The sequence below is a fragment of the Haematobia irritans genome, chromosome 2, assembly GCF_050003625.1.
Source record: "Haematobia irritans isolate KBUSLIRL chromosome 2, ASM5000362v1, whole genome shotgun sequence".
Classification (NCBI taxonomy): Eukaryota; Metazoa; Arthropoda; class Insecta; order Diptera; family Muscidae; genus Haematobia; species Haematobia irritans.
Genome location: NC_134398.1, coordinates 112,000,270 through 112,014,384, shown reverse-complemented (window position 1 = coordinate 112,014,384; position 14,115 = coordinate 112,000,270). Strand labels below are relative to the sequence as shown.

Below are 14,115 nucleotides of genomic sequence, written 5' to 3'. Positions count from 1 at the left end.
TCGTATACTTTGTTCCGACTTTCTGAATCCGAATTTTCTTCATCGAAGATTAAAGTATCGTTCAACATATTCGGCATATCGTTGATGTAGATTATAAAAAGAACGGCTCCCAGTATGGATCCTTGCGGCACACCAAAATTATTATGTATTTTCTAGGTCTAAAATTGTTAATTTTCGTAAATTGTTCTCTCTTAGAGAGATATGATTTGAATCATTGCAGTTCTTTATCTCTAATACCGTGCATATAAAGTTTATTTATCATAATATCCCAGTCTATTGTTTCGAAAGCCCTTTTGTAATCTAGGAATATCGCATTCAGTTTCGTGTTTTTCGGTTTGTTTTACCATTTATTTATTTATTTATTTATTTTTCTATATTAACTCATCCAGTTGTAATTTGAGAACTTTTTAGGATATTAATTGGCCGAAACTCTTCACTCTTCTTCGTGTTTTTCACTTTCTCAATCGGAGTTATCATTTTCTCTTTCCAGCAATTTGAAAATATGCCATTCTCGAGTGACTTATTTATAATTTGGAGCAGACTTTTTCCACATATTGACCATGTATCAAGAATCGATTTGGTATCAATGTTCTCATAGACATAGCCCATTCATATCAATTTTTCGAAATTAGAATTCCTGATCGAAATAATTTATATTGTTAAAATATGTAATGCACATTTTGTATAGAGTCCCTTATATCGTTTACACTATTTATAAAATACTCATTGAAAAGATTACACTAGCCAACAGTCGTTTTGTTATTTGGTTCTAGCATAATTTTTATACCCTGCGCCACACTGTGGAACAGGGTATTATAAGTTAATGCATATGTTTGCAACACCCAGAAGGAGACGAGATAGACACATGGTGCCTTTGGCAAAAATGTTCAGGGTGGGCTCCTGAGTCGATATAGCCATATCCGTCTGTTCGTGAACACATTTTTGTAATCAAAGTCTAGGTCCCAATTTTAGTCCAATTGACAAATTTGGCACAAGTATGTGTTTTGGCTCAGAATAGAACCCTATTGATTTTGGAAGAAATGGGTTCAGATTTAGATATAGCTCCCGATTTGGCCCGATATGGACTTATATGGCCCCAGAAGCCAGAGGTTTACCCTAATTTGCTTAAACTTTTGCACAAGAAGAACAATTAGTACTATAGTCAAGTGTGCCAAATTTTATGGAAATCGGTTCAGATTTAGATATAGCTCCCATATATATCTTTCGCCCGAAATGGATTAATACGGTCCCAGAAGCCAGAATTTTACCCCCATTTGGTTGAAATTTTGCACAGGGAGTAGAATTAGTATTGTAGCCATGCGTGCCAAATTTTTTTGAAATCGGTTCAGATTTAGATATAGCTGCTATATATATGTTTTTCTGATTTCGACAAAAATGGTCAAAATCCCAACATTTTCCTTGTCAAATCCCCACTGCTTAGAAAAGTTGTAAAAATGACTCTAATTTTCCTAAACTCCTAATACATATATATCGAGCGATAGATCATAAATAAACTTTTGCGAAGTTTCCTTAAAATTGCTTCAGATTTAAATGTTTCCATTATTTTTTTACTAAACACGAAAATGAGTTTTAAAAATTTTTCTGTCGATTGGTTTTCGAGATACAAATTTTTGAATTTTTTTTTTTAATTTTTGGAGGTACACTTACAATTTTGAGCATATCTTTCGTCTTCTTTGACCTATTTGATCCTACTACTACTCAAATTAAAGAAAATTGAGCCGTCTACAACTCATTCTCAGAATTTTCAAATCGGGTAAGTAGGTTTGATGTTGGCGGCTTAAAAAGGTTAAAAAACGGCGTTTTTTTTAGTAAAAATGTGGCAGAAAAAACCATAAAAAATTCATATAAAATATAAAACACGATGCTAACAGCAATTTTGCAATCTGACAACAAATAGCGGACTTATAATTTTTTTTGGTAGACACTTGTTGAAAACAGAAAGAAGAAGTCAGCTGTTTTTCCACATGGCATAAAATATAAATTACCTTTGTTTCTACTCATTTTTTGGGCGTTGATTTGGTCTTTTCGGTCCTTTACCAAAAAATTATAAGTCCGCTATTTGCTATACGTAAAAAAACAAAACAAAATTGCTGTTAGCATCCTGGTTTATATTTTGTTTAATTTTTATATGTTTTTTTCTGACTTTTTAAAATCTCTGTAACTTTTTTGTTTATGAATGTAAGTAAATACTTCAAAAGCAAAAATTTCATATTTTGTTAAGGTCTTTATAATGGTTATCAGAAATGGGCATCATATTGGAATACGGAGCGAAATAAAAAAATTAAAAATCAAATTTGACGTCGGAGTCAAAAATGATCAATGCACGAAATATAGCCCCTGATCAACCACGAACAACGATATGTGTTTCTTTTCGATCGGACTTCAAATGACGACACAGCACAATAAATTATATTTCGGGGGGTCGTAGGGTGCACGAAAAAAATGTTTTGGTGTTGAAATTGTCTTCGAATATGCTACAAAACTGGGGGGTGACCGCATCAACTTTTTTTCGTGACCCTATCTAGTGTACCTCCAAAAATTTAGAAAAAAAGTTCAAAAATTTATATCTCGAAAACCAATCGACAGAAAAAATTTTTTAAAACTCATTTTCGTGTTTAGTAGGTCAAAATCAATGGGAAAAAGTATGCTAGAAATAAATAACAGAGAAAATGTTGTTATTTGTGACCTAGTGTTATTTATTTAATTATTATTCTCATAACCAACATCATTAAATATCACAGGTTTTATAACATTTCGTCGTTTTTCATCACAAGATCTTTTATCCTTTTCCACACTTTCTTCTGGTCCTTGACTCCTGTAATTTGCTGGTTTACATATGCGTTTCTTGCATTACTTATAGCTAGCTTGTACCTATTTCGAAAGACAATAAAATTTTCCCACGCTTATGTCGTATCCAAATAATTAGCTCTTCTATGCGCAGCGTTCTTTTCATATTTTACAGTTTTTAACTCGTCTGTATACCATTTCTGATGTGAGCAATTTTCATTTAAAGGGTGATTCTTTTGAGGTTAGGATTTTCATGCATTAGTATTTGACAGATCACGTGGGATTTCAGACATGGTGTCAAAGAGAAAGATGTTCAGTATGCTTTGACATTTCATCATGAATAGACTTACTAACGAGCAACGCTTGCAAATCATTGAATTTTATTACCAAAATCAGTGTTCGGTTCGAAATGTATTTCGCGCTTTACGTCCGATTTATGGTCTACATAATCGACCAAGTGAGCAAACAATTAATGCGATTGTGACCAAGTTTCGCACTCAGTTTACTTTATTGGACATTAAACCAACCACACGAATGCGTACAGTGCGTACAGAAGTGAATATTGCGTCTGTTTCTGAGAGTGTTGCTGAAGACCGTGAAATGTCGATTCGTCGCCGTTCGCAGCAATTGGGTTTGTGTTATTCGACCACATGGAAGATTTTACGCAAAGATCTTGGTGTAAAACCGTATAAAATACAGCTCGTGCAAGAACTGAAGCCGAACGATCTGCCACAACCTCGAATTTTCAGTGAATGGGCCCTAGAAAAGTTGGCAGAAAATCCGCTTTTTTATCGACAAATTTTGTTCAGCGATGAGGCTCATTTCTGGTTGAATGGCTACGTAAATAAGCAAAATTGCCGCATTTGGAGTGAAGAGCAACCAGAAGCCGTTCAAGAACTGCCCATGCATCCCGAAAAATGCACTGTTTGGTGTGGTTTGTACGCTGGTGGAATCATTGGACCGTATTTTTTCAAAGATGCTGTTGGACGCAACGTTACGGTGAATGGCGATCGCTATCGTTCGATGCTAACAAACTTTTTGTTGCCAAAAATGGAAGAACTGAACTTGGTTGACATGTGGTTTCAACAAGATGGCGCTACATGCCACACAGCTCGCGATTCTATGGCCATTTTGAGGGAAAACTTCGGAGAACAATTCATCTCAAGAAATGGACCGGTAAGTTAGCCACCAAGATCATGCGATTTGACGCCTTTAGACTATTTTTTGTGGGGCTATATATATATATATATATATATATATATATTATATATATATATATATATATATATATATATATATATATATATATATATTATATATATATATATATATATATATATATATATATATATATATACATATATATATATACATATATATATATATATATATATATATATATATATATATATATATATATATATATATATATATATATATAATATATATATATATATATATATATATATATATATAATATATATATATATATATATATATATATATATATATATATATATATATATATATATATATATATATATATATATATATATATATATATATATATATATATATATATATATATATATATATATATATATATATATATATATATATATATATATATATATATATATATATATATAATATATATATATATATATACATATATATATATATATATATATATATATATATATATATATATATATATATATATATATATATATATATATATATATATATATATATATATATATATATATATATATATTATATATATATATATATATATATATATATATATATATATATATATATATATATATATATATATATATATATATATATATATATATATATATATATATATATATATATATATATATATATATATATATATATATATATATATATATATATATAATATATTTTTTTTTTGTTTTTTTTTAACCTATTATTAATTTCACATTTCCTCTTACTGCTAAACAGTACAAAATCCAATAGTTTGCTGTTACAACATTTTCTAGTATTTTTCTTACGGTCCAGTCCACTCTTGCTTATAATATATAATAAATCCCCCGTGCGACTGGAGTTTGAATAACATATGATTTGATTATAACAATCTCAATTGATTTCACTATTGTCCACATCTTGTGTTATATGTGCCTCATATCAGGAACTCAGGATTTTCTGCTGTAGTTAATAGTTCAACTTGCCTAAAGTTATTACTTAATCCCTAATATTTGCCATTGATTTTTGCTAGATGGTATGTTTCTAAAACGTTTAAAACTAAGTAGATAGCTTCCGATTTATTATCGAGTCTAAAAGGATTGCCATATCAATGCAAGACTAAAATTCTCGGTATCCAAAAAGAGTTTATTCTCCACTAAAAATGTTTTGAAAGCCAATATTTGATAGAAAATTTACTGAAGTAGAAAAGTTGACCAGTAATAATTTTGTTTCAATCTTTTTATGCCTTTTATGCACTAGGTTGGCTGGCACCCATATCCATTGTTCCACAGTAGCTCTTCTTCCGGAAATAAATGGATTAATTTCCTGTTGCATACTTACAGAAAATGTCAATGAGAGGGGAGGTGTGAATGAAATTGCTGCCGAAAAAGTGTTGGAAATTAGATATTGTAAATTAACTCTTCATTTAGCTCTTTTAGTGTATACACAAATGCCTACAAGACACACTTAAGTTGAATATGTTTATTAGATAAATGATAACAAACGGGTCGCCGAAAACATAAACAAAACATTACAACAAACCGCTCCACGAAGAAAACTACTATAGATGAATGGAAGATATGTCGTAAAGAATACAAACAAATTTAAAACAAAAAATAGAATGAAATGGACTGAAATTAGATACAGCATTTGAACAATTACAGCGATTAATATTCGCTATGATGACACGCTCTACAGTATGGCTATCTCTTTTCTTGCTGCCTCTTTATATTTCAACGTGTATGTGTCGTATCATTTAATTAGGAATGCAATCGTCAATAAACAAACAAACACAATTAAAATATATAATAAAAACCAAATGTCCGTAGAATAATTGGAGCGATCTCATATAAATTATTATAGGATATTTCTGTATTAAGGTCTAAGATAGGGAACTTCATTTTCATATCGAGTTCATGGGAGGCACTACGGCGGCTGTTGCATTGTTCAAAAATCGGCAGTCGCAGAAAGATGTGTACGAAAACCAAACAAAGATTTTACAAAGAGCTTCTCTCATGGGTTAATTTCACGTTGGTAAGTTGAAGAAGTTGAAAAACTAAATCACTCTTCAATCACGAAGATGACAGTATCAATCGCAGTTTTAATTCGACATTAAAAAATTGATTGATTTCATTAGCAAATTGCAATTAAATTTTTAATTGGTTCAATTGACTAAAAAATTACAAAAGAAATAGTTCATCTAAATGTAAAGTAGTTATAATTAAATATATAATAATACAATAAATTATTATAGCAATTAAACACTTAATTGAGTTTTATGACCAAAAAAATAATTTGTTATTTAAAAAATTAAAAACTTAATTTTTAGTGCCGAGGAAATTAAATTTTACATCAAATATTGTTTTTCTCATTAATGCTGTGATTGATATCATCTTCATGATTGAATCAATCACGAATTTAATTGAACAAGATTTTTTTATATCTTTGAGGAAGTTTGGATTTTGCTAATGGGCGCATACATAAATTTGCGAAAAATATGAATGAAGAAATTAGAGGCACAACTTTTTAAAATTCAATTTCATCTGGCAATAACGGTGTAGAATGGATCATGCCATTAAATAAATATACGGAACTGTTTATGATGTACTCCTAAAACTTATAGCAGCTTGGCTTAACATTTGCCTGTTATGGTCAAGTGATTTAAGACCCTTGGTAAAAATCTGTAACCCTACCACACGTCTGACATAGCCACAATAACAAAGTGAGAGTATGGAATACAAATTCGACTAAAACAAATGAGAAATACTTCATGGGAAAATCAATTGTCCTTGAAAAGGAAAAAAAAAACCAAGCGAGAGCGATAATCATATGCAAAAAATGCATCTATATACGCCTTCGCCCCTCCAACAGGCAAACTTTTCAATCGAATACTCAAAGCAGCTGATATTCTTAGTAACAATGAGCGTTGGGAGAGTGAAATGAAGTTGTGTATCTGGTATATATGCATGCAGAAAAAAGTGGTTGAAGTGGAGTTTTTCTCTCTACAAACACACAGCATTTTCCATATACAAAACTGCTGTGGTATATATTCAAATTATTTATAGGAAAAAATTGTTTTATTACCAGGATCCTCTCAACTATGGAAATGGAATGCCTCAAATACTTTTAATAAATTGATTACTAAATAATTTGCAGCACCTTCCTTCCCTTTTTAGCCATTTGCCTTAACTTTCCGACCGCACCCATAGACAGGACTATTACAGACATTACGGAAAATGAAAACGAATAAAATACAAAGTATGGACGGTGACATATTCGTCTTTAATACTTACCAGCAATGACAGTATCATTTAAATTATATTTGGTGCCAGTTTTTGGAAAATCTTTCAGCTTCCGATTAGTTAGAATCAATTCGCCACTAAGATGTGCTTCCTCCAGTATACGTTCGAGCGAACGTGCCAGTTGATGATGGAGGCCACCAGAAGCTGGGCCAACACCCGGTCCCATGTTACCACCAACCACACCTACACTTGTGTTGTGGAGGCGGTTGTAGACGGCAGCTGTAGCTGCCATCCTCATTTTGAAAGGCGATGTTTTTAGAGGGGTTTTAAAAAGTGTAATTGGGATTTAGAACAAATCCTGTATCAATAGTGCACTTTATCTTGTCTGGGGAGAATCAAAACTTATTTCATATTTCTTGGGGAACTAGTGCACATATTCCAGACTTTATTGCAAAAGGGAATGGAAATCTTTTCATTTATATTTTTTTATTTATTTATAAAGTGTTCACTACAATTCACTCGTTTTTCATGAAATAATTTATTATTTTCTCACTATCGCACACACACACTCTCTCTCACATCCAAGCACATTATTTCATTCTCCCCTTTTTCTAAATAATAAATGACCAACGGCCGGTTAAATTCACGCGTGCTGGAACAACTCAACGGCTAGATGTAAAATGAAATGTAGAAAAGCGAAGCAATTAGTGTTGGGAAAGTAACGAGTATTTGATTACAAGTACTCGTTACTGACTAATTTTTGAGTACTCCCCAATAAACACAGCCCATTAAACACAAACGTTTGAAAAATGCAAAAATTCAATAATTTTTCAAACATTTTTTCAAAGGATTAGGGCAATATTCAAGTTGAGGAATTGTTGAGAAAATCGCGTTCTCAAATAAAAACAGACATTACCCTCAACAGTAAAATTGAACATAATAGCAATAATCTCTCAATTGTAATCCTCAAATTGAAATGTACGCTACTCAATAATTTTGGGAATGTATATTCAGCAATAGGGCTGTTTTCTTTTTGCACTGGATGCAACATTTGTATGGGCTATCCAGAACATCGTTGCACTGGTGTTCTATCCAGAACATCTCATCAGTGCAAGTAGCGCCGATGTTGCCAGATTGTATTTGGATAAAGTGACGCTTCTTCGATTCACAATAGCAATTTATTGTGACTATTCCCAATAAACACAGGATGAGCGTTTTTCAAATGCAACAACTTTTCAGTTTGAGGGTAAATATAATTTTCAACATAAATTCAACTTGACTTGAAATAGCTCATCTTCAATACATCTTCAAATTGTTTGCGAATTACTTCCAATTTGCCAAAATGTTGACGAAATCTTTGAAAAGGTGTTGAAGAAAATATGAGAAAACTTTGACAAAACACTACCCTAAAATGCAACGAAAAAACCATGTGGTTTTCAATACTTATTTGTGCAACGAAGTTCGTGGTCAATTGCAAGAAATAAAAAAATGGAAAATTTTAGACAAATAACCAAATAGTTTATAAAAATTGGTAAGTGAAAATAAAAAGTGAAATAAAACTTTAAGGAAGTCACGAAATGTATATTTCTTTGCAGAAAACTGAAATTATGGATTCTACGTTCTTGAAAACATTAAAAAGCTGGCCGATGAAAAAATTGTGGACAATTAACTGGAACTGCTTCAAATAGTTTATAATAATTGGTACGTCAATTTGAAAAATTAAATCAACACTTTAGAGAAGTCACTAAATTTAAATCTCTTTGCAGAAAACTAAAATCTTTGGATGCTACATTCTTGCAAACATTAAAAAGCTGACCAATGAAAAATGAGTGGCTTATCGACAAGAAAAAGTTTCCAGAAAAATTATAAGTGCAACCAATTAAAATTGTTAAAAACAACAAATTGTTGAAATCAACAACTTCTGGATGAAAATGTGCATCATATCGTCAGTTTAATTCATATGCTATTATCAGTTTAAAATGGATATTTTGTGAATTCCTTCTGCTGGAAATCAATTCTAACACGCGGTCCAGTACGTTCCTAATTTCAAATTACCCGCATGTTAATAAATTTTAATGCTGTTTTATGACACCAAAAGGAAGGAAAACGAATTATCAATGCAAAAGTGTTTACTAATAATGTTTAAGATATTTCCCTGCCAACATTTTTTGAATTTGGGGGCGCTTCTGAGAATCCCCACTACGTCGAAAACAATCATATACGACATCAAAAACTCGTCGGAAAAGCGCCGTCACTATTGAGAAGTTGTACCACGCCAAGTTACTACGAAAAAGTTTCTCATCAGTGCAATTATTAGGTGCCTATTTAGATCAATTGCGAAGGACGCCAATAAGAACCCCTGCAAACTATCAGAAAAAGTGCATTTTAAGGTAATTGTAGAAGAATCATTGTGGTCAAGTAAAACACGATTGTGTAGATGTTTATTGATTTGATTAAACATTTATAATTTCTTATAAATATAACATTTTTCTGTTTATCTCATCACATTTAACATAATTTTTTGCATTAATAAAAGAATGATGTTGAGTTTTAAGTAGCAAGTTACATATTACAGCGTCTACCAGCCAGTTTGTTTATTTTCGATGGAGACAGCATGCCTGGAAAAATATTTGAAAAACGATCACTTTATTCTATTTGGAAAGTCGAAAATTGTTCACCATATACCTTTCACAATTTTAAGCGTAATACCTATGTTTTCAGAACTTTATTTTCGTTTTTATTTAAATAAAATATAACAAGCTGGTTGCGCTTGGCGTTTCACAAAATATAAAATGGCTCTTCTAACTGTAGTGATGGCAAAATACTTTCATGTACATTTTGTACTTTTTGATATGCTTCCCCCATCACAGTTCGCGATGGTTGTGGTGACATTTACGAGTCTGTGGTAGCGATGAGGATGAAATGGAACTTTGAAATGCTGGCAGGGTTAAAGGTTTGTTGTTTTTTTTTTTGTTCTTATTTGTTGATATGTTTAATAAGATTATTATTTATCAATTGGTATTGTAATGTATTATGTAGTGTATTATATATTTTATTTTGATAAAAATGAATAAATCATACAAAATTCATAGAATTTTGGCTTTGACTTTCAATTTGAAGTGGGGATATCATTCAAACAAATTTAGGTTGAAAAGTATATGCAACGATGTTAATTTTGAATTTGACTCGCATCGAAAATTGTTTGACAAATTATTGAGTAGCGATGCATTTCAATTTGAGGATAACACTTGAGATATTATTGCTAATGTGTTGAATTTCACTGTTGAGGGTAATGTCTGTTTTTTGTTGAGAACGCGATTTTCTAAACAATTTCTCAACTTGAATATTACCCTAATCCTTTGAAAAAATGTTTGAAAAATTGTTGAAATTTAGCATTTTTCAAACGTTTGTGTTTACAGGGTTTTATCGAAAAACATGAAATTCAAAGTGATACAGTGTCAGAAATAATCGCAGCAGTAAATTTTTATTACTAATTGAAGCATTTCATACATTAAAAACGCAAGATTTCACTTCTTTTCTGTGATTGTTTCTAAACAGCTGATGACAGTGTTGCATATTTTTGGAGATGTCCTGGATAAACGAGTACTCTGTTTTATTTTAGTCCTTAACGGCTTAGCATATCCAGTGCTAAAAGAAAACAGCCCTATTGTGAGACAAATTAGAAATTAACATTGTTGCCAATATTTAATAATATTAAAATATCGTTAATAATATATATAAATAATAATATAATACCAATCAAAACATAAGTATCTTATTAAAATTAATTTCAGTCTTAAGGTGGGTATTAAGTTCGAGTTTAAGGTGTGTACTATGTTCGGTTTTCTAGTTGAAAATCACTTTATTTTCGCGATTACTTTTCCTGAAATAATCAAAATTATAAATGAAAACAGACACATTCCTGTAAAGTCTTGCCGAAATCTAGAGGAACAAGAAATTCCACATCAATTGAGTTAATTTATCTGCTTTATATTGAACTGTTTTAATAAAGTAACCGCGAAAATTTCAATGCGAAAAGCGAACATAGTACTTACCTTTAGCCGCTAAAATCGTCATTTTTTCACGATTACTTTTCTTTAATAATCCATTTTAAGGAATACAAACTTTGTGAAAATTTGCTTTGGGCTATTCCCCATCAAGATATAATGAAATCTGCAACAAATATTTATAATTTTATGTCTTTTTTTACTGATTTAGTTTTCACTTTAGTGAATTTTAGCGGCTAAACTCGAACTTAATACTCACCTTTATGTAAAAAATATTTCAATTTTTTGTATTTCTTCCAACTGACCACGTACTTCGTTGCACAAAATGTATTGAAACCCACAAAATTCGATTTCCTCAAGAACGTTGGTGTCACAAAATGGTTGTAAAACTCATTAAAATTCGGACAATTTGCAAGGAACCGGAGAGTTAGAATAAATTTCCAGCAATTTCAATTCACAAAATAACAAATTAAACCGATGATGCGATGTAAATTAAACTATCGATGTGATGCGAATTATCATCCAGTAGTTGTTGATGTGGAAAAGCATAAATACCAAATTTAATTCGATGCACTTTGATTTATGGAAACTTTCTCTTTTCGACAAGCCACCATCATTTTTCATCGGTCAACCTCTTAATGTTTCCAAGAATGCAGCATCCAAAAATTTTAGTTTTTGAAATGAGATTTAAATTTAGTAACTTCTCTAGAGTGTTGATTTAATTTTTCATATTGACTTACCAATTATTATAAACTATTTGAAGCAGTTCCAGTTAATTGTCCAACATATTTTCATCGGTCAGCTTTTTAATGTTTTCAAGAATTTCCATAATTTTAGTTTTCGACAAAGAGATATATATTTAGTGTCTTCCTTAAAGTTTAATTTCATTTTTTTATTTTCACTTACCTATTATTAGAAACTATTTGGAGTAAATTCAGTTTTTTGTCTAAAATTTTTCAAGTTTTTTATTTCTTCCAATTGACCACGAAGTTCGTTGCACAAATAAGTATTGAAAACCACATTGTTTTTTCGTTGCATTTTAGGGTAGTGTTTGTCAAAGTTTTCTCATATTATCTTCAACACTTTTTCAAAGATTTCGTCAAAATTTTGCCAAATTGGAAGTAATTCGTTTGAAAAACGCTCATCCTCCCAATAAACACAGGATGAGCGTTTTTCAAACGCAACAACTTTTCAGTTTGAGGGTAAATATAATTTTCAACATAAATTCAACTTGACTTGAAACAGCTCATCTCAATTTGCCAACATTTTGGCGAAATCCGTGAAAAAGTGTTGAAGATAATATGAGAAAACTTTGACAAAACACTACCCTAAAATGCAACGAAAAAACCATGTGGTTTTCAATACTTATTTGTTCAACGAAGTTCGTGGTCAATTGGAAGAAATAAAAAAAATTGGAAAATTTTAGACAACCCAATAAACACAGGATGAGCGTTTTTCAAATGCAACAACTTTTCAGTTTGAGGGTAAATGTAATTTTCAACATAAATTCAACTTGACTTGAAACAGGTCATCTTCAATACATCTTCAAATTGTTTGGAAATTACTTCCAATTTGCCAAAATGTTGACGAAATCTTTAAAAAGCAAGGCATATTAATTAAAGGTAAAGTCACGAGCAAACGTGATAATTATAATGTCAAACTGAAATGGCAGATGACTTAAGTTGACATTTTGTGTATGTGCAAGACATATTAATTAAAGGTAAAGTCATGCAATCAGGTGACTAATATCGACATTCATCTTGTCAAAATCTTTGTTTACGTTTAGTAGGTTTGTTTACATTCTTTGTGTACATAAATATTGCTTTTATTTACATTGTGTTGTTTGTATGGGTTTAGTTTTATGAAATTTTTCGCCTACGTGTTAGAAACTGGGGAGAAATCTAAATTTACAACCAAGTCCATACATTTGGGAATTTGAGCAATACTTACCCCGATGATTAAATTAAGGTCCTGCATAGTGACTTTCGCCCGTTCTACGGCTAGCAGGACCTGCTGCTGGTTTTAGTGGTCCTGGTAGATGCTTCATTGGATGCTGATTCCAATAAATGAGTAATGCCCAAGATATTATCCTTGAAGTCCAGCTGAGTGAATGCTTTTTGTGTATCTGTTCACTTCGTGAAACGCATGAATAATGAGTCCTCAGGTTGGTTTTTTCATCAAAATCCACATTTTTGCGTTTTAAAGTATGAAATTCGATTTTAGCCGCTAAAATTGTAGTTTCTTCACGATTAGTTTTATTTAATAATACATTTTAAGGAATACAAACTTTGTGAACATTTCCTTTGCAACAAATATGTTTTCACTTTAGCGGCTAAACTCGAACTTAGTACTCACCTTTGTCATTTATATTTATCGCGAGATAATCTTTGACCGAGGTAAATGATGGACAGCCTAAGAAGAAAGAAAGGAAATAATCTTTTTTAAATTACTAATTAGCTTTCAATTGGCCATCTGCTAATGTCGTCTTGTCGGGGCAACAATATTTCCGCCAGCCATTACAGCCCTCCAAGATAAAATAAAATTTTCTCCAAACAGGTTTAATTTTATACTGATTTTTACATATTTATTTTTGATTTTAGGGGCTAAAGTCAAACTTAGTACTCACCTTTATCCATCATCAGACCATAACTTTGTTCCATTATCCATATCAATCAAGAAAAAAAAAACATTGGACATTTAATTTTTACATTTTAGATAGGCGTTCAACAATACAACAACACTACACATACACAAAATGTCAACTTAAGTGACCTGTCATTTCAGTTTGACTTTCTAAATATCATGGGGTGTACACACGTTTG

The 14,115-nt window shown here is 31.0% G+C and overlaps 1 protein-coding gene across 2 annotated transcripts in view; it reads right to left on the bottom strand.

Annotated features, from left to right (window-relative positions):
• Lrch (Leucine-rich-repeats and calponin homology domain protein) overlaps window positions 1-7,966 on the bottom strand; it is a 113,861-nt gene extending 105,895 nt beyond the window's left edge. For both annotated transcript variants that reach the window (XM_075295904.1, XM_075295902.1), the window contains exon 1: window positions 7,338-7,966. In XM_075295904.1, coding sequence (XP_075152019.1) covers window positions 7,338-7,584 — 247 coding nt within the window. In that variant the 5' untranslated portion in view covers window positions 7,585-7,966. The remainder of the gene's footprint in view (window positions 1-7,337) is intronic.
• Window positions 7,967-14,115: the final 6,149 nt, after the last annotated feature.